Here is a 22,195-nt window from a genome sequence, read left to right on the forward strand (position 1 = left end):
GCAGGAGGTCTCTAGGAGTGAAAGTTTAAGCTAATCGTCTTCAGCGCAGGGGCAGGGGAACAAAGTTCAGGCCAGCTTTATTCTGCCATCTGCAAGACATTCCAGCTGTCCGAATTGTTTACAAAGCAGGACTCTAGTTGATACAGGTTATCCCAAATGTCATATATAATTGAATTATTTTTAATGAATAATTGCAAAAGTATATCCATGGGAAGTTAAGTATTTATAGTGCGTACAGCTCTTTGAAAGAGCCGTCCAGCTAGGCAGCCTGTTGTGTGTACTGAATGCATGGTGATTAATCCACAGTCAGAGACAGTAATTGCAAGTTACATACCTTTTGGAAGTTATAATTGGGGTGCTGGCAGGGCATTTGTTCTTTTTTAGCAGACAGCCCTAAAGGAGTAGTAAATTCGATGTAATGCTTCCATGGCTAGAGTTCAGATGAATAGATAGTTTCACTACCTAGAAGAAAGGGTTTTTTTTCCTCTAAACATTCTTCTTTGCTTCTCCGGCATTACTGCTAGCCAGAACTTTTAAATTAGTTACTAAAAATAAGGTCCTGAGGGTCACTGTTTTGTTCAGGTATGAGGTCTATAAGCTAAGCCAAATTTTTGCTATTTTACTTTGCCTCCGAAAACTTGGTTTTTTCCTACGAGTAAAAACACCCATAGTGAGATTTTGACGTTCTTTAATTTAAAGACTGTATTACAGAAAAGTTTAAGTAAGGAATCCTTATAAGGATTAACTCTTGACATAATATATTGCCAAGATACAGTGTAGCTGCAAGGGCTCTATGTGAACCTTCATATAAGTTGCTTTCTTACATACACAGTCGCTGAACAACAAAAATGGTATTTACCATTTGTAAGAGAAGACAGTGGTGCTTAAACAGTCCTTTTACCAGTGTTCTGGTTTTCCCAAATTAGAATCACGCCATATTAAAACTGTAAAATCCTATTATACAGAAAGTTGATAGAGATGAATTTTCTAAAGATTGCAACTGATGAAACATTAAAATGAAAACTAAGGAGTGTTGATTATGCAGAACGGTTTCTTTTTTACTGGCAGGTCAAATATACTAGAAACGTACAAATATTTTTGATAATCTAATTCCAGATGAACTCAAAACACTGAAGTAACATACACAGGCTAAGAGAATTCAATACTGTTCCAAGGCACTTACTGAATCTCCATGACTAGATGAAAACCAGAACAAATTAGGTCTGACAATTAAACAGCATATAATATAAAAATAACCTTTTGCTTACAATTTACAAAATGTATTACAATCTTTATCTCTGCTAACCTGCAACTCTGGCTGTGTGTGTCCAGCAATTTTTGTAAAAAACCCCAGAAACTATTTTCTAAAACTTCAGGGCAAATAATTTACAAATAAGGTACACAAAAATTTAGATCATGCAGAGATTTCTTACATCTTCTGTTAATATTTTATGATTGCAACTTTATCAAATTATATACTTACTTGCCCTGTACATATACAAAATAATGCATACATGGTAATCAAACGTTAGCAAAAAGTAGTCCATAAACACAATCTGTCAAAAGTATTACTATATTAACATATGTCTACAAGCAGCGTGTAACAGGGTTAAAAGACATTAAGGCAATAATACTTGAAGTTACAAAATAAATCATATGTAATACTTTCTCCTAAGTGTAATAAGGCAGGTAGATGGCCCCAGCAAAAAGTTGTAATACTGGAATCCACTGTTGTGAACAATGTTTAAGGTTTTGCGTGGGATGTACTCTAAGAGTGTACCATTTGGTAGTCAGATCTACACTGCTCTGTGTTAGTTGCCCCCCAGAAAAGTGGAATACTATTTTTCTAGTTCTCAGTGGCACTTGAGTTTTCCAGTATAATTCATTGATAGTATGTCCATTGCTTCTTGGATCATGTCCATTCTGAAGGTGGCTCTCTTGGTCCTCTGGGCTTTCCACAGCGGTTACCAAAACCTAAGGAAAAAAAAGTACTTAATACTTCCGTCCACTTGGAGAACGCAGTCTCACAAATGCTGGCAGCAGTCAGAAGGAACACTGCAAGACATGTGCCAGTTCTTAGGGAAGACGTGTATTCTCAGGGCTAGAAAATGACTTAGTGGTATGAGGAGTTGTAAAGGCACTATGGTCATAGGAAATACAAACATGAAGAATCTGTATATAATTACAGTTCCCTATTTAAACCTCACTTGTAAAGTACTTTTCAGTAAATACAGGAGTACAGCCTTTGTTATAATTTTTTTTTCCTTCTCTGCATACCAAAGCAATTTTCTCAGGTATTATTTCTGAAAGTTTTCATTGCTCTACAGAAATTATATCCCATTTGATTAATTCTGTATTTCATACACTCTAAAACCCGAAGTGAATGACTAAATCACTCAAACCTCTTTCAGTGATGCTGAAGAGACAAGGCAGGCTAATTTGGCTGGGTTCTGCACCTCAGTGAGTTGGAAGGAGGGAGGAGTAGCAGCTATCCATACTAATACTATCGATGAATCTTCTGTTTAAATCATCTATAGTGATTAGGTTTTGACTGAATTATAATTACCAATATCTGTTACTTCCGCAGGAAATTCTGAAATTTGACCTCTTGTATCAGTGGAACCAGAAAAAGAAATCTGAGGTAAAATGTCAGTTGGTGTTTTGTTGCTTCTTTCAGGACGATCTGGAAAACACACATGCACACACACACACCCTTACTGTAACATTCATTTAATCAGCACTGTGTGAACACTATTTTTAATTACAGTTCAGTCCAGAACACAACTTACATGAAGTATTATTTACAGAAATAAAGATTTAAAAGCCAATTTATCATTTCTTTTAAAAGATACTTGAAAATTGTTTAAAGCAGATGTTCAACGACAGAGACACACTGCTGTTCATCAAACATGGATTTTATTTTTTAAAAGCTTGGATGGATATTTAAAATCACATGTAGCACCTATTTATAGCAACAGCTCACAGACTATTTAAAACATCAATATAAATGCATCTCTCCATGCTCTTCCTAAACTAAAAGGTGCTTAAGACGTGATTGTATGATCACCCTATTAGCAAGCCTTCAATATTTCTGAAAACTAATTTATTTTTTAAAAATCACCTAGGTTTTTAACAGGCAGCTCCAAACGCACTGTAAAAGCCCATTCAAGCATATGCAGAAAATACATGGCAGACATAAGCTTGTAGCTGAAGCAGGTTGCTGCAAAGTTATATGTCAGCTGATAGACTACACTGCTTACTAAAGCCTTTTCAGAAGATGAAAAGTTAAACAATTTGGTAAATCTGCAACGTACATACATATACATACACACACACCCCACTGCTGAATTAATTTCATGTATGCTGCTGTCTTTATGAAATTAAATAAACGAATTCAACTTCTACAATTTCTACTGCAATAACATGGAAAGGTTGTAATTAACGTGACAAAATATTGCTATTATAATATGTATTTAAATTCACTATTTTGATCTTCATTATTTTAGCATACCCAAAGTTTAACACTAATTTTTAAATGAGATTTTAACTGGCTTCCTCAGAAAACTCTATAAAAACTTCAAAAACAGAAGGCTTTTTCAAAAGTGCCAGTTTTTTGACAATATACCTAAAAATCTTCAGAGCAAAAGCCAAGTTCAGGTGAATTGTTATTCAGTATTTTGTAGAAAAAAAATTAAAAAGAAATCTTTTCTATCACTTACCAGGTAGTACAGGTGAAGTTGTTTTCAAACCCTGTTAACGAGAAATATTTAAAATAATTCTTTAAAATGCTTCCAAAATACTAAAAGAACACCAGAAATTTAGTTAGTTCTCATAATAAATTTACAGTCCCTGAAAATTGAGAGTGCATGAAAAAAAGGCATGTATATAAAGAGGATTCATATGCTTTTAAAGTTTTGGCAGCTGTTTACACTGGATGGCATTGACCAACTAGTCGACTGATGTGAGAAGTGAAATCTGATGGGCAGGAAATGGTTTGTTTTAGATAAATATGGATATAAGGAAAACTTAATCAAGCAGTGAAACAGGTTGCCCACAAAGGATATGAAGTCTCTGTCTCTGGAGGTTTTTGAGGCCCAACGGGATAAAGCCCCAAGCAGCCTGGTTCGAGTCCAGGCTTCATGCAGCGGTTTAAACTAGAGCCGGCAATTCTCCTCCAGCTTGAATAATAGTCTACGATTGAGGGCAGACAGCAAGCTCCATAAATGCAGCATATTTACACTCTTAAAGCTATAATTTAAGGTATATTAATGATGACTTTAAAAAATACTGCTGAACTTTGAAAACCAGATATTTTTCTTGGAAAGTGAATGTGCTCTTAACATCATCAGTTCAGCAGCTCAGGCAGAAGAAAGCTAGTTGTAGGTGATCAACAGCTGGTACTTCTCACCAGTATGTATTTTGCTCTTTGTTGTAGCTCTCAACCAAACTAGAACTGATTAGTACAGACTTGCCTCCCATACTTACTGTAGAGACTGTTTGTTCTGGCAGATGCTGATCACGCAATATGCTCCACTCAGACTGTGCAATCATAACTGGCTTCAGCAAGGGTGTGCCTAGGAAAAATTAAGTTAAACTTGAGTTCTCTCCATGATGAGGCATTAGAAACGTGCTATAAAGTAACTTTTTAAAAATTAAATGCTTGTAAAACATGAATCTCTCTTTACATGAAGAGCATTCAAGGTCAGGGAAAGCTTCACAACTTAATTCAAAACACAAGACTGCAGTGTTTGCATTGTGGATGTTTGTTTCCTTCATTTGGGGGTTTCTAGCCAAGAGGAGAATTAGCTTCTTTTTCAATATTGTTTTTGAAATTGTCACACCAGCTATGCAATAGTACTATGCCTTTTTCATGTCTACGAAGTAAAGAAAACACACAAGTCATGACAACCATACCTGTCCTTAATGACTTCACGGCAAGAACACAATCAAAATTAAAGTATTCTTAGTGATTCCAGTCCCAAACAGATTTTTAAATCTTTTAAGAAAAAAGCTTTATTTCTTATGTTCTCACAGAAAACAAGCAAATCCATAACATCCAAAGAAAGGATCACTGACTTGGAGCTACCTACACACTTATGATGCTCAAGGGACATATTTACAAAACTTGCATGTTATTATGATGAAAATATCTATATTGACTACTTTGGCAAAAACATTTTTTAAGTTTCACAAAGTGACACTAAATAACAGCCTCACTAAATAACTATATCACACTAAGTTATTTGGAAGATACCAAACCTCAACCTAATTTACTAGTTCAATTAATCTTTTTTGTGTTCTGCCATTACTGTCTTAATGAATGAAATACAAAGACATAAGCGCTTCATTTGTGTCAGTTTTCTCTTTCAGTAACCCTTTTGACACAGGCAAAGAGTAAACTATGTTAAACTTAAACTGGGCTTGTTCACTACAGAGCGGTATGAAATGTCATCATCTTTCCTTTGCCCAAGAAAGAAGAATCAGATAAGCACTGCTCATGTGTTTTCTCATTCTCTGCCCTGGAGCAGTGGGAAACTAAAATAGCTTGGGAATCCCCTAACTACTGCATTTCCTCACTGTATCTCCTTTCCATACCCTTCAGATTGAAAACCAGCTCCGCTGAAATCAACATTGAAGTCTCCAATATACTTATTAAATATCATGTAACATCATGCTTAGTCAAAAAATGAGAAATAATTTAACTTTTTTCAAGGGCTTGTGAAACTTAAACCTCAAAATACACGATCACACATGCTACATTTCATTCCATTTTACGATCTGTTCCAACGCTAACCAAAAAGCAGGGGCATTCAAATACAATACTGAAATGTCTTTCATCACATTTTATCCCCAGTTATCACAAAACATTAAGAACTCACTCTGTTCACTTGCTAATACAAATGATTCTGGTGTTCTTTCTGGGAGCGGGGGAGAGGAATCTTCGCTAGTATCAGCATCTAAATCAAATATGACATTTAGATAAGTTAAAAGAACACAGATTTTCCTCCTATAGTTTAAAAAGTTGATTTTTTTATGCATTAAATCATCCTAAACTTGATATTAAATTTAAAGCAAGAGAAAAATTTGCTCCAAATACTACAAAACACTTTTGTTTACCGTACTAATGCCTTGGGAGCAACTTCACGCTAACACCATTATCTTCATGTTAAGGGTATAGGATCAGTTTGTATGTTATGAGAGAAAGGAAAGTAAAATACATTTTCAGTCTAAATAATTTCGAGGAAAAAAACCTCAGCAACTCCAATGAATACTTTCTCTTCATTCTTTCTGAAACAGAAGATAAGCAGAATCTTATCTCCAGTCTGCACTCGAGAGATACCATTTGTTCCTTGAACAAGTAACCTGCCAATAACTGTAACCGTAGTAGTTACCGTAATTTAATTGCAGTTCATTACACCTCTATGTACAGCCACCGCAAGCGAGTTAAGCTCATCACAACACACTGGGGCTCTTCGAACTCTTCTGTAGATACTAGTAACCATACACAATTGGTGCCTACCAACAGAACCACGGATGAAGCTCCCAAACCATGGTAAGAAGCATGTTGGAAATATATATGAGCTCTTCAGCTGTGTAACTTACTGCTGATAAGAAAAAATAAGAATTACTGCTTAAGTGGCTCAAAGGATACTTACTTCTAAAGTCAATACAGCACAGCTAAATTGCACAGTGCAAGCACATGACGCAACACTCCTTTTCAGGTCTGCACTGTGCGACAGTGAGCTCTAGGCAGGCTCCACATTAACCGCTCTTCTCAAGCCCCGAGTCTCAGTTTTGCTTCCCAATTCCAACTCAGGGCCCACCCAGGCTGACTCCCACACCACCGATATAAACTGGTTAAGCAGTCCAGTGCAAGGTTTAGTAACCACAAGGGAAGCGCGAGCCAGAGGAGATGGGCCACCAGTGGGACCAGTAACACATCCTGTCCCCAGCCTGTTCCCTCTCACCTCTCCAGAGTGTACCAACACAAGCTGTTCTGGCAGCAAAAGCCCCACTCCAGCCTGCTAAGGAATCTGGACTAGATATTAAAGGTTTAAAACCATTCAAAGTAGCTGCTGCCATTAAAAAAAAATTTAAAAAATTCTCATCTTACAACTGCATCCTATACAGGATTCATAAAAAGATGAAGACGCATTTCAACTGCTGAAGCCATGAAGCCTGCCCTGCCAGCAGCAGACAAGAACTCCATCGTGTTTCACAAGCCACTGTGTTCAAAGTAACTTCTCTGAGACCTGCTCCATCTCAAGTTACAGCATAAGAAAACCTTCATTTATTGATTTAGTCCCTATATAATTGGCAAATAAAGTCACTATGGCGTATGCACTAACTAAAAATGAGGTTTTGGGGTTTGTTTTGGGTTTTTTTCTTTTGTCATTGTTGCTTTGGGGTTGTTGCTGTTTTGGTTTTTTTTAACCTCAGGGTACTACTTTTCACTTCTTTTGAACTAAAAAGAGGATTAAATTACACAGGAAGATCATGCACACCACCAGTTATGGTTAAGCAACTAGGGTGTTAATATGTTCACAGACAAGCTTCGTTGATGATTGTACCCACAATCCCAGCTTTAGACAGAGCAGTTCTGAGTAAATGTGACAATAAAAAGCCCACTGTAAAACATGGTTTAGAATCACTGCAAAGCGATCAAACCCTATGTTCTTGAGTCTGAGAGAGATTTCTAGACCTGCAACCTGAATATAAAATGAAAAGTGTTCACTGTTGTACAAAAGTGAATGGATACACCTTTGATAACAAGAGATGAATTATAAAGACATTAATATAAAAATCTTAAGCCATTCCTGTGACATTGGCAACATCCAGCAGCACAAAGGCTGTACTGTTATTTCAGGATGTTTCTGATATGCAGTTACATGAAACAAATCCTTGAGTGACATTTCTCCCATTCTTTATCATATTTATGACATATCTCTTATTTTATTAGCATGTTCTTACAGCATGTACATAAAGAGATGTGTAGAAAAGTAATGATTTTCAAACAGTGATAAACAATGGTTACCCTGGGAAAGAAAAAAAAAGCCTGGCTAAATGCAGTGCTGGAAAAAATACTACAGCACACAAATCTACCAAAAACAAATCTAAGGAGGACTGCTTTGCGTGAACACTGAAGTAACTATGACACACAGGGCTTTTCCGGCTATGCAGAGCATTTTTAAAGCATCACAGGGTTAAAAACGTATACATATGTGCAAGTATTGTTTTGTGCTTCTACATGCTATCACAAAATCTATAGAAACAGACTGTTTTGAAAGCTGCAAAGTGGTTCACGTTTCTGAATATGACTTGTGATGAAAACTGTGCACAAAGCAAGTATTTTCAATTCAGCTGGTTCTGCATCTTGCATCATACACTGAGCCCATTTCACCTCCAAAAGTCACGTAGTCTGCACAGCTTCCTGAAGCGAGGCCGTTGCTGTAAGGAGCTCCCACATGAGTCTGTTCTAAATAAAGAAGCTCACGTTCTCCTTTCAGCTCCACAGCCTTACTGTGCGCTTTACTGGGCTTTGCGCAGTTACCAAGGCCTAATTTGTCCTTCCCAGCTACGTCCTCCATCTAATCTAAATGTGCCAGCCTGACTAAAATCTGAATCTGTGCATTTTATGACTCTTTTGCTTTTAATAAATGATGTAACTTTTTGCAGAAGCAGTCTTGCAAACTTTCCTGGCTCAAAAAATTCCCAACAGCAGCAACAGACTAAAAGCAACTGAATAATTCTCAAAGCATTACTAAAGCAGAACTCAGATTTTTAGATGAACAGCAACACTACTTTGTCTCCCCGGCCATGTACAGAAAAAAAAAAAAAAAAAAAAAAGGAAAGCAGGGCTAAATATTTACAATGCCATTAAAATGCAGAAGCTGAATCACGAGCAACTGCAGACTGGTACAGTGAAAGAGGTTATGTCTACATTTTTAGGACCAGCACATCAACCAGTAAGCAGGAATTTGATACATGTTTAGTCAAGCCCGTTTAAAATACTTTAAATTGCCAAAATTGCCATTATTATAGACACTTCCATGAAAATGTGGAGAACCAGTAAACAGAAACCTGCAATTCAGAATGCATTCATACCTCAAAATAAAGCTTCTGAAGTAGCTTATCAAGGTCTGTAGTAACAGACCTTGTAACAGACACAGTTCGCATGCAAATCAAAATCTGGGAGGACAAGGCTTGTGCCCTTTCTGAAGTTGCTGTACTGTACTGTTCAAATTTACATTTAGAACATTGCACTGTAAAGACATTCATGTTGTCCAACAGATGCAACCACGTTAAAGAGTAGCACTTCTAAACCACAATGAAACCTACCTTCACCATCTTCAGAACATGTTACAGCTGTTAAGTCTTGCCTAGCAATAGACATTGGCAACACTTTTCTGGCAGAAATGTTTTCAGTGTTAGTGGCAGCAGAAACTGTGGCACTTGCGGTTGAAACATTAGATGCGCTTTTGCTCATGGCTCCATCAAAGTTCATCTCATCTGTGTCAGAATCATCTGAATGAAGAGGATTAGTAAAACAGAGGGGTGCTCGAACAGAAATAGTAGTACGATCAACATTATCACTGGAAGGATGTTCAACTGTGGTGTTTGATACCAGAGTTTTAACACCATGACATAAGATGTCTGAAGAGATGTCTTCAGACACTGATGTACGCAGTGCATTTTCAGGCCCATGCAGTGACCACGTGGCATGTCCCTTTTCTGTCAGAGGCAGACGATCTGGTCTTGGTGGAGCATCAGAAACCTGCTGACTCTGCAAACTTTCCGGCGAAGGTATTAAGGCTGTGTTAGACTGTGGCATGCTGCATTCCATACATGAGTTTTGAGAAGCATCTACAAATGAATCCCCTGAAACCTGTTCCTGTGGCTTAAAGCTCTTATCAATTACACAGGATGACATAGGCTTAATTTTAATTGCATGGCCCCTGTTCAACAGGGAGTTCCCGTCAAAGCTTCGTGGTCCCTCCTGAAGAGGTACCTTCTTTATCTCAAAACTTAAGTTGCGCTCCAGCCTTTTCTCTGCACGTTCACTGGGTTCGCTCTTCCCTGAATGTTCTGTTGACTTATTATAATTCTCATTGAGGTCTGTCGAATGCTCTGATGAAACCATGTGCAAAACTGGCTTTGGATGGTATCTGTCATTGTCCTGCCACACAGTAGTGACTGTTGGATAAGCTGATGGGGGAGATGGTGTTAAGATTGGTGGTACTGGCTGAGGCTCTGGAGGCTGCAAGATTTCTTCTTTAGCGTCCCCTTCTACAAGGCAACTGCACAAAAAAATCCCAAAACAAAGTTGTGTAAGTTTTTGTATTTTGACAATATTTTAGGTGTCTATCCATCTATCTCTATAGCAGTAATGCTTCCATACCAATACTGAACTCCAAGCAGCGCTTCCACTGCATACAGACAATGTTTATAAAACATGACTAGTTGGGTAGGCAAGAACTAAGTCAACACACTCAAAACATCCTTCAGAATACCACAAAGACATACATCCATGCCACAACTAGACATCATTGATAGTTCAAAGATTGCTCACATCCTTTCCCAGAAGCATTTTTTCCAAAGGCTCTGTAAGAAAGGCCCTCTTGTGGCAGGGTTTCAGTACTTTTTTTATTTCTTCTTTTTTAAGAAGTGGCTCAGAGGAACTTGTCATACGGAATTCCATTTTCAATAAAGCCAAGAGAAATTTCTTTTAAAAATATATCCTTACAGCCTGCAAGTATCATCCTTTATTTTGATTTTTCTGCACATGCCCAGGAGGATCTTATTTTTACATTTGTGTATTTGGTAGTTTCACCATAGTTGTAAGGCTAATGGCATGCAGACCAAATTTAGCTGACATGAGGTACACACTGTATAAAAACCATTCACAGTAGAATATATGATCCGAATTAAAGTGCATATTAGCGAGACCGCAGCCCTTAGTATTACAATTCATCTTAAGCTACTTAAAAGGAGAAAGTCTTTAAGCATACGGTCAATTTACTTTCAGATTACATTTTGCACAACTGACTAAAGTCTTGCCTACAAACAGGAATTAGGCATTCTCATTCAAAGCTTTTAAAAATATTTCATCCCATACTGTAAGACTAGTAACAGAATAACTGAAGTGCAAAACAAATGTGTGACAAGAACAGAAATACAATGAAATAATTTAAAGAAATCATACTTTCACTCTAGGCAAATAAATCAAAGCACAAAGGATAACGGTTTGCTAAAGAGTGTGATTTCACCACATGCTTGAGCTGAGAAACCAGCCCATTTTATGTACAAAGCTCAGATCACTTCCTGCTGTTGGCAGAGATATCCTTCATGGGGAAGTAATAAACCCTCTATACAGGCCAGCACATACTGTCCAAGATAGTGATATTTAGAAGACAGATGATCGACCCCCACCATGCTATGGGAACAGACAGTTCCCAGGGTAACAGAGCCTTTACTGACATGTTCAGGTGGTCCCAGCACTAGAATAAGCTTGAACAAGCAGGAGTTAGCCAAATCCACATATACCTTTAGGTTTTTGGGATAATCTATGTCAGAGGCACCATAAACCACCCAAATCCAGCTTTGCATCAGGAGAACTGGAACCTTCCACTGGAGGTAAGGTTACAGCGAGACACTCTTCCCTTGAAAATGAAGTCACCGGTAGACCTTGGACTCTACCTTCTTTTCATGACCCAACAACCTGAAGAACTGAGTCTACTCAGAAAAGTGTTCACAGTACTCTTGTGGAACAGACTTTTATTTACAAATGAGTTCAAGGCTACACACCAAAAGCCAGAAAGCAGAGGCTTCCAAAAAGGCAAAACCTCTTCCTACCTGCTACATGACAGACCACTGTGATGTTATCTCCTGCTGCATTTGTGTAAAGCCTGGGAGAACACTGCATATCTAGCAGGTCTGGAAGAAGGCATGCCAGTAATAAGTCTCATATTGTAAGGACCAGCAGGACAATGTGCAGATTATATTCTTCAAGCTCTGTGCTTTCATGCTATTTAAATGAAACTTCCACGATAGCAGGTAGTAGTTAGTCATACATTACTAATTCAGACCAAAAATAAGAATGTATTTACATTCTAGAGACTTGACAGATTCTGTGGAGGAAAGAATTCTCACAATGAGCCATTGGCTACACAATGAAACCACACTCTCAGAGCTTGTAGGTGAAGTCTGGCATCCACGTGCACGTTGCCATTCAGCTTAGAACAGTTAGAAAGCATTCAGCTCTACCATTACCTCTCTCGTTCCTACAAGTCTCGCACAGAGGAAACCCAGTCTGAAACCAGGAGTCTAACACAGGCCTAATAAATTTCAGCAGCTGCAAGGGAGCTCCAAGAAATCTCAGCGGGATTGTCACAGTCAGTCACACACTTCAGTTGATCAGAAATCAGAGGCATGTCTTTCAAACTTTTTTTAATCAGACGACTACCTAGACTGACTTGGCCGTCACTACTGCCAAAACTTAATAAGGCTGTTCAGAGCCATGGACAGACAAGACCAAACAAAAGGCTTGCCATTAATATCACATCTTCTCCGACTATGAAGTAACTACATCAGGGGACAAAGGAAAAGCTATGGATGTCACCTATCTGGACTTCTGCAAGGTCTTTGACACAGTCCCCCACAGCATTCCTCTCTTTAAACTGGAAAGATACAGATTTAATGGGTGGACTGTTCAGTGGATGAGGAATTGGTTGGATGGTCACATCCAGCAAGTAGTGGACAACAGCTCAGTGTCCAGACGGCAATCGAGGACAAGTGGTGTCCCTCAGGGGTCCGTACTGGGACCGGTGCCGTTTAATACCCTCACCAATGACAGTCAATGGGATCGAGTGCACCCTCAGCCAGTTTGCAGATGACACCGAGCTGAGTGGTGCAGCTGACACTCCAGAGGGACACGATGCTATCCAGAGGGACCTGGACAAGCTCATGAAGTAGGCCCGCGTGAACCTCATGGGGTTCAACAAGGCCACGTGCAAGGTCCTGCACCAGGGCCAGGGCAACCCCTGGTATCAACACAGGCTGGGGGATGAAGGGCTTGAGAGCAGCCCCAGGGAGAAGGACCTGGGGGCACCGGTGGATGAAAAGCCGGACATGAGCTGGCAGTGTGCGCTCACAGCCCAGAAAGCCAGTCATAGCCTGGGCTGCATCACAAGCAGCGCGGCCAGCGGGTCGAGGGAGGTGACTGTGCCCCTCTGCTCTGCTCTGGTGAGAGCCCCCCTGCAGTGCTGCATCCAGCTCTGGGGCCCCGGGCACAGGAAAGACACGGACCTGTTGGAGCGCGTCCAGAGGAGGCCTCAAAAACGATCAGAGGGATGGAACAGGTCTGCTGTGAGGACAGGCTGAGAGAGTTGGGGCTCTTCAGCCTGGAGAAGAGAAGGCTCCGGGGAGACCTTGTAGCAGCCTTCAGTACCTAAAGGGGGCTTATAAGAAAGATGGGGACAAACTTCTTAGCAGGGCCTGTTGTGATAGGACAAGGGGTAATGGTTTTAAACTAAAAGAGGGTAGATTCAGACTAGATATAAGGAAGACATTTTTTACAATGAGGGTGGTGAAACACTTGAACAAGTTGCCCATATACCATGCTAGATGTCCCATCCCTGGAAACATTCAAGGTCAGGTTGGACGGGGCTCTGAGCAACCTGATCTAGCTGAAGATGGCCCTGCTCATTGCAGGGGGCGGACTAGATGACTTTTAAAAGTCCCTTCCAACACAAACTATTCTATGATAAAACAAATATTTAAAACAGATATTCTGAAATTTGATAAAACAATCACCTCACTTTGAAGAGTGACAAAGGCTAGCATTGGTATCCTGGACTTAAGGCACTTGGCTTTCCAAGACAAGTTTCCATCTTCCTTTTGTTGCTCCTGTTAAGTCTGGAAAAAGTCTTTTTACTCGAGAGAACGTGGGCTAGTAACATAGTTCTAGGGCCAAAGAATCTTCCAACTTCTCAACCAACATGAATAAGAAAACATTAAATTAAAAACAAATAGAAAGGCTTGTAAGAAAAATGCAAAGTACAAAGATATATATATATATATCCCCTTCAGTATTGTGTTATCCAGCAATCCATGGTGAGGTTTCTTCTCATACTGCTCAGATATGTCAGCCTATCTTTGTCAGACAGCAAGAGAAGAAGCCAGAATGATTCAGAAAACTTGATCATATTTCAGAATGTTACTGAAGAGTATAGATGAAAAATAAAAAAAAACCTCTATAGCTAAAAAATTTAATTGCTACCTCTTCCCCAAGGGCATTATTTAAGTGAAACACAAAAAAAAGCGTTAAGTACTAAACATGCTGTTTCTACGACGCTGGAATAAAACCAGCGAGCTTGCTTTTAAGAGTTACAGGCAGGAGGGCTGAAGACCACGCAGTTGCACAAGAATTCCTGCCTGTCTATTCACAAGTGAAAGGCATCAGACAGGCTCTCATTACTTATCTTCATGTCATATCGCAAACAAAATTGAAGTAATACTATTAGCTCCCCTACTTGCAAACAAGGCCTAAAAATTACTTAGCCAGAGCAAATGCTTGAGACTGTCGTGACTTACATAAAAAAAATAAAAAGGGGGGGGGGGGGGGGGGATGGGACAGGACACAACACCCAACACTGCCTCACACTCTAATCTTTTACAGAACTGAAAGCCTACTTGTCCTGGGACAGACCGCAGCATGAGTTTCATCCTTGTGATGTTATTAGCACCAAAGCTATAGCAGCATGGGTAGAAGAATTAAAATCCTTCTACAAGGGATTCCAAACTGAAGAGAAACATTTGGATTTTTAGTTTATTAAAATCCCTACCCACTGAAGTACTGCAAGCACTCTGGCTTCTAAATTATCTTCTAAAAGTTATCGTAACTTTGTATCTAGAAAACCCCAGATCCCCTTGCAGTTCTCCCAGGTGCCCTCTTTCATTCTCTGATTCCTGTCACAAAAGGCTGGGCCTCAGATTCCTTCTCTTCCTCGCCTCCCTGTGCTTGTATATTGTTATTTTATTAAGATAGGAGGAACACAAAGCACATCAAAACAATTGAAAGTAATGTAGAAACTCTTTTGCCTCTAGACATTCTTGAAAAATGAACAAGCTTGAGAATAAGTTGTTTGCTTGAATTAGTAAAGATCAGCCGTGGCAGGGAGGGAAGCAAGTCTCACTCCAATGTAGTACACACTAACAAGGACAGGATAATTTCCCTCATTTTGGATTTCTCTCCTCTATTTGGGAGGCGGGTGGGGGTGGGGGTGGGCGCATGCACAGAAAGGGGAAGTTCACTTCCACAAATATTTACATGCCCCCTTTACCAGCAGCGATACTCATCAGTAATCTCCACTAAATCCTCCTACTGAAAATGAGGTTTTTTCCCTTATTGACCTCATTTTCCTGACCCAGAGTTACACATGCAATCAGCAAAACTAATTTCTTATCTGGTACAGACATACCACTAAGCGTTACAATTAGCTAAAGAAGCAAATTAGCATTGAACTAGATATGACAAGGTTATATGCCCATAATATCAGTCAGAATTCATGAAGCTCTTCACTGATTACTGTTTGATGAAATGACTCTCTCATTTGATTCACTACTAAACAGAACCCCGCATGTATACAAAGAGCCCCCTTAGAGGTATGCACAGAACTGCTGATACAGGAAATGCTGCACAAGTCCGCAACCCAAAAGTTGTTTCATCATATTCCTCATACACAGCTAAACAGTGCTATTAAAATGCTCCCCATTATATTTGAAGTTCATTTTCTTTCCTTTGCTCTTCAATGAGAGCTTGCAGTGATCAAATGAGAAATTCTGTATCAAATTAATTCTTTGTCTTATTCATATTGAGAATTCTGATGTAATTTTTTTTTTTTAAAGGAAATAGATGCCAGCCAGGATTTCCTGGTTTTCTCTGAATATGTAAGAATTTTTCCATTTTACTGACATAATAGTATTATTATTTCACATGTTCTGCATTGCAAGAAATATTTCTGTTTCCTTTTACAAAGCAGAAATATTAGGATATGTATACATTTAAGAGGTCTTTGTTTGGCAGTAGCTTTTTCTAAAACTCCTGCCAGAAAATCTTGGGCATTTTGGGCTGCTGCATAATGCTTTCCCTGGGCACTTCCTTCAACAGCTGTGATCTATAGACACTTCTCCCCCCAGAGGCAGAAAATCATTTGAAGATGAACTACTAATATTATTACAAACAGGGGACAGTATAGTAAAACCAGCTTGATTTAAGTTAACGGGAAACTAATAGGAAGCTGATGAAAGAGGATATTGACACAGAAGAGGCAGTGAACCAAAGAATGCCAGACCATTTGAGAAGTGATCTTTCCTGTATTAGACCTTTAAATTAACTCTGCATTGTTTTTCTATGTTGCAACAGCAAGCATTTTTCAAGTACATTGGTAAAATGACACTGTGCAATAAAAAAAATAGAAAGCCTTCTCATAATTCAGCCTCAAAGTGTCTCTTCTTATACTACTACTACTGATTATCTTGTAACTTCACTTCCTCATGCAGAACTACAGGATAGGTGATAAGGCAGCTTTTTCATACACTTTTATTGCCACACAACCTGAGCAACTGATACAGTGCCTTAGTGCCAAAGACCTCAGTGTTAGAGCTTCTCAGCTGTCAGGCAAACCATGCATTAGGTAATAATAACTTTTTGAAGTTATTTGTCATAATAAAAATCAATTATAATTTGAAAAAAAAAGCCCTCACACAACTTTACACTAAAAATGTACGCATGAAAAAAACAAAACCAAAATGAAGCTATGGCAACACTATTCTTCCTTTTCCTGCAATACATTATACATTTTTAGAACATTTTAAAATCTAAGCCATTGTAGCCTTAATAGAAAAGAGCTTTATTACTAAAACTGGGCACCATAACATGGGTTCAGATTTAAATAAAACTTGGCCAGTTTCCAAAAGGAAAAAAAGCCTTAAGTAATCCACGGTTATTTTATGCAGCATACTGCAGGGTTTTATTTTCAAATAAAAGAGTGTGATGCCAGGGTCACGGAATGCAGATGCTATGACCAACCAAAAATAGATATTAAACTCTACATCCTCCCTCATAATTAAAATAGGAAAATTAAACTCAATGTAAGCGGGCTGAAGCTAGACAATCACATTTTTCTACTTAAATCACTCCCATCCATGTGAAATAAAAGCTGCAGTTCAGTGAAGCTGTCATAAACCATACTACAGGTAATTTATATACAAGTAAAAGGAATGAATAAAAATAACCAACTGGTGAATTTCTCCTGTAAAAGTTAGTTACATGAGGCTTTTTGGTTCTTTAATTGTGACGTGTAAATCACACTGCTAAAAGGAACACCAATCAATGGTTTTTATCTTAGCTTTGCAGAAGATGCAAAGAGAGAGTTCTGCAGGGCTGGAAATGAAATTAAAATACATTTCAAGGGTTATGTGTAATTCTAAGTCATTACATTGAAGTCTGAGCATAATCTGAAGAAAAGTTAAACTCCTACAGTATTTCACCTTTTCTCCTTCAGACAGTAGCACATAGATCTTCATTTCACAGCTTACAAAAAATTGTTACCTCATCTTTTTTTGGGAGTTTATGTCTCCATTTCTTTTTTTTTTTCTCAATTGCATTTGAGCTTGAAAGTAAAAAAAATTTCTGTAATCATGCCTGATTAAAAACAAACAACCCCTTTTCCCAAATACTTCAGAATGAACTACGAAATACATAAATATTTCAAGGACTATTCCTTAAAGGTATTAAGATGCTCCCTCTGAATTCTGAAGTACCAATCATTTCTTCTAGATTTGAAGTTAAATCCTGAATTGTGTAGTCATGTAAAATCATGTACAGTCCCAAATCGCAATTTAAAAACTTTGGTTCTTTACAGTCTTAGATACAGCAATAAAGTCAAACTTACTTATGCCCTCTTCCTGCCTTAACCTGAAAACAGTTAAACACGTCTAACAAAGAACACTTTCTACCTCCCACCAAGTTCTCCAAAGAAATTAACACAGATGTTAAGTTCAAGGTGACTTTCACAGGAAGAGATCATAAACTGCAAAGCCAAGCATTTTCTAGAATCAGGTGCTGATGTATGTATGCATTCATGAGTTGTTCTTTATGTCTACCTTCATAATAACCAAGGACTGATATTTGAATTTTTTTATGTTGACTTCAAATACAGATAGATGTTAAGCTAAATGTCTATGTTCACGTATTGTACAGCAAATATGAATCACATTAAAACACTACAAAGTCACAGAAGGTTAGAAGGCAAAACAATTCCAGAACTTCTGCAAATCAAGTATAGCTAGATGCTTCATGGTGAGTTAATAAACAAAATTCCAATATTGACTTATATAAATAGCCTTAAGATACTTGTAACTTCCAAGAACAGACAGACATAAAAGAAGCCTAGAAAGGTACAATTAGAAGTTATACTTTGTAGCACTCCTTCCCCAAGGCCAATGCAAGCATTACAAGGATTAATTATCCCTCTCTGAGTAAGCTTCCTATCTTATACAGCAAAAGCCTTTAGTGGCTTCTCATCCTTACTTAGTAGAGACATGAAAGTTAACTTGATACTAGCTACGCTTTAAAATGAAGAGATCTACACATTTAAAGATAACCTGTCCTGCACATATCTGACTGCTAAAGGGGTATGCTTGTCTACTCACATGTAGTCATTGCAATGTTGGTATATTCAGACTCTGCAAAGATATTAAAGCTTTTATTATAGAGTCAACGACAACACTTCTATTTGTATTATGTATATTTCTAGCTATAAATGGGAAAAAAAAATCGCATCTTAAAAGTCTTTATAGTGGGAACAGTTTTGTTCTACTTTTTATTTGTGAAGCATTGTCAATCTGTCAGCTTACAATAGCATATTATCACAGTTAACTACCTGCGGGTCCGTGGAGGCTTTGGTGGAGGAGAATCCTGTTTCTCAGCATCTGAAGAACTGACAGCATTCTCTGTATTATTTTCATCCTGATTAAAAGAAAAAGTTTTCATTCATGGTTGTAAAGCTGAAACACAAAGGTCCGTAATGATACTTGAAAACAATTATGAGTATTACATATTTCTGGCTATCATCTAGAGAATGATTTCAAAATTCTACTCCAAATTCATAATATTATTTTGTATCTTCTGTATCCAACTTCAAATTTTTCTGATTAAACGTTTTGTTTAGCACGTAGTTGCACAATGCACTAGAGAAAATTCTCAAAAGCTGATGTTTCAGGTTAGTAGTGAGCAAGCTCCCTTTATGCCCTCCCAATTATTCATACTTAAAGCATTTATTTTTCCAGTCAAATTATTGTACATTCGTCTTCAATGGAGTGATTGTACAAGTGAAAATACAGTAAGATATTGAGAATTTCAGCTATTGTAAAGCAACTAGCAGATAAGATTTAACGCATTTTTCTAGAACACTTACAAATAATCCTCCATTTGCATACAATGAAGTTTAACTTACTCAGCAAAGCACCTAGATTTTTATTTAATTTTAGGACTATAAATACAACATATTTTACATATTTGTAAATATATATATCCATACACATTTATACATATATACACATAAAATATTGTTGTGGGTTAACCCTGGTAGGCAACCAAGTACCACAAAGCCACTCACTCTTCCCCACCCTCAGCCCTGGGCAGGGAAGAGGAATGACAAGACAACCTGTGGGTCAAAATGAAATTGTTCAGTAACCAAAGGAGAAGTGGGAGAAGAAAGAAAGAAAGAGAACAAACTGAAGTGATGCAAAAGCAATCACCACCTCCCACTGGGAGACCTATGCCCAGCCAGTTCCTGAGCAAAAAATGGCTAACCTCACCCTCTTTTCCTCTTTCTTGCTGAGCATGATGTTTATATGGTGTTATGGACTACCTCTTTAGTTAGTTTGGTTCATCTGCCTGGTTGCGTCCCCTCCCAACCTCTTGCACACGCCCCTGACTGTACTGGGATCACAGACATTGACAGGCAACATTGACACTGTGCAAATATCGTTCAGGAATAGCTGGAATATTAGTGTGTCATCAGCACTGCTTTCGTCACAAATCTAAAACACAGCACCTATGAAGGACATTAACTCCAACCTAGCCAGACTCGGTACAAATATGTATAAATATATAAAAATAAAACCAGAACACGCAAGAGTCTAAAGCTGTCAGCCACTACCATACACATGCCACAGCCAAAGATTCAACAAAACTGACAAGGACCTTCGTGTTATCTTGAGTTTAATATGCATTTTACCTAAAGGTTTTTCTTGCAGGAGTTTTCTTTTGGAAAGCAATTTTAAAGAAGAAACATAAACATTTAAAATCTGTGTAAAGTATTTCAAAGCACAATACCAGGTTCATGCACCAGGGTCTACTATCTGCCAGCCTACCTGTTCAGACTGGATGACAGAGACTGACCTCTGGTCTTACAAAGGGAATTCCCTGTTAATTTCTGCTTTAAATGTGAAAGTTGCATTTGAATTTGGTAAGCAATTTCAGCTTTAGAAGATTAACCATAACTAAGTTCTCAATTGCTAACTACCCTCACTTAAATTTAGATTAATTAGTTACATGTTTTTAATTTCCATTACTAGCCTTAAAACAGTTGTCATATCCCTCTCTGCTAGTGGGAAGTCTATTATCAAACTGTATTCCTCAGTGTACTATGTGAAGCTTTTCCTGTGAAGGAAATAAAATAAATTTTATCTTTGTTTTTCCACTAACCTCCTCCATTAACTAGTTATCCAAAAAAATATTCCAGAAATACTCCAGCAGAAATACCCTATTGTTCTGTATCAATGCTTTGTGTTGGCCCTTTCCAGGCAAACTGCACAGCAAGTTCATTGTCCCACTGACCACTGGCTGTAACTATCTTTTTTTTTTTTTTTTTTTTTTTTTTGAGGGAGATTCAATTTGCAGATAAAAGCCACTTACATTTACACAACCACAATTGAAACTTCCACAGGTTGGAAGGGACCTTAAAGGTCATCTAGTCAACCCCCTGCAATGAGCAGGGGCATTTTCAAGCAGATCAGGTTGCTCAGAGCCCCGTCCAACCTGACCTTGAATGTTTCCAGGGATGGGACATCTAGCATGGTATATGGGCAACTTGTTCAAGTGTTTCACCATCCTCATTGTAAAAAATGTCTTCCTTATATCTAGTCTGAATCTACCCTCTTTTAGTTTAAAACCATTACCCCTTGTCCCATCACAACAGGCCCTGCTAAGAAGTTTGCCTCCATCTTTCTTATAAGCCCCCTTTAGTTACTGAAGGCTGCTACAAGGTCTCCCCGGAGCCTTCTCTTCTCCAGGCTGAACAGCCCCAACTCTCTCAGCCTGTCCTCACAGCAGACCTGTTCCATCCCTCTGATCGTTTTTGAGGCCTCCTCTGGACCCGCTCCAACAGGTCCATGTCTTTCCTGTGCCCGGGGCCCCAGAGCTGGACGCAGCACTGCAGGGGGGGTCCTACCAGAGCAGAGCAGAGGGGCACAGTCACCTCCCTCAGCCTGCTGGCCGCGCTGCTTGTGATGCAGCCCAGGCTATGACTGGCTTTCTGGGCTGTGAGCGCACACTGCCAGCTCATGTCCGGCTTTTCATCCACCAGTGAGCAGCCAGCCAGTAAGCTGGGGATGAAGGTAACAGAACTGGCTCCACTGAGCACATTTGGAACTTAGACATCCAGACCACACACAAAGCCTCTGCTGCAAACCAAATTCTGCCCTTTCTGTTTCCAAATCTGAGCCTTTACGTTTTGCAACATTACAGCACTCTTGCTCAACTTGCAAATAGCTCATTATTTTTTTTTTTAATTTATGTCACAATACATTGTTTCTTTAAGTCTCTGTTATTTCCATGAAAAAATATTTTTGGTTTTCCTGGACTAATGCATAAAAATACTAATAGCCATATCAGGTCAACTGATCCTAGTTCAGTAAGGTACAACATGATTATTATCCACTGGTTGCCTCTCAAAGTGAAGCATACTGTGAACTATGTTTGAATACGTTTAAAGTACTGGGCGTTGCATCATTCTAGCTTCTTAATGAACAACACTGGTTGCAAGCCAATTACCTTCAGAAACGTATTGCATCAGCACTACCTTAACAATCACTCACAGCAAAAAGTGCTGTCATCAAGACATAGTGT

The 22,195-nt window shown here is 38.6% G+C and overlaps 1 protein-coding gene across 2 annotated transcripts in view; it reads right to left on the bottom strand.

The window, feature by feature from the left end:
* Window positions 1-671: 671 nt before the first annotated feature.
* PTPN12 (protein tyrosine phosphatase non-receptor type 12) overlaps window positions 672-22,195 on the bottom strand; it is a 78,206-nt gene continuing 56,682 nt past the window's right edge. For both annotated transcript variants that reach the window (XM_080391939.1, XM_080391938.1), the window contains exons 12-18: window positions 18,945-19,030; window positions 9,340-10,298; window positions 5,880-5,957; window positions 4,486-4,574; window positions 3,720-3,750; window positions 2,567-2,683; window positions 672-1,974 (exon numbers count right to left, since the gene is read on the bottom strand). In XM_080391939.1, coding sequence (XP_080248065.1) covers window positions 1,913-1,974; window positions 2,567-2,683; window positions 3,720-3,750; window positions 4,486-4,574; window positions 5,880-5,957; window positions 9,340-10,298; window positions 18,945-19,030 — 1,422 coding nt within the window. In that variant the 3' untranslated portion in view covers window positions 672-1,912. The remainder of the gene's footprint in view (window positions 1,975-2,566; window positions 2,684-3,719; window positions 3,751-4,485; window positions 4,575-5,879; window positions 5,958-9,339; window positions 10,299-18,944; window positions 19,031-22,195) is intronic.

Source organism: Falco punctatus (assembly GCF_963210335.1).
Source record: "Falco punctatus genome assembly, chromosome: 6".
In the NCBI taxonomy this organism is placed as follows: Eukaryota; Metazoa; Chordata; class Aves; order Falconiformes; family Falconidae; genus Falco; species Falco punctatus.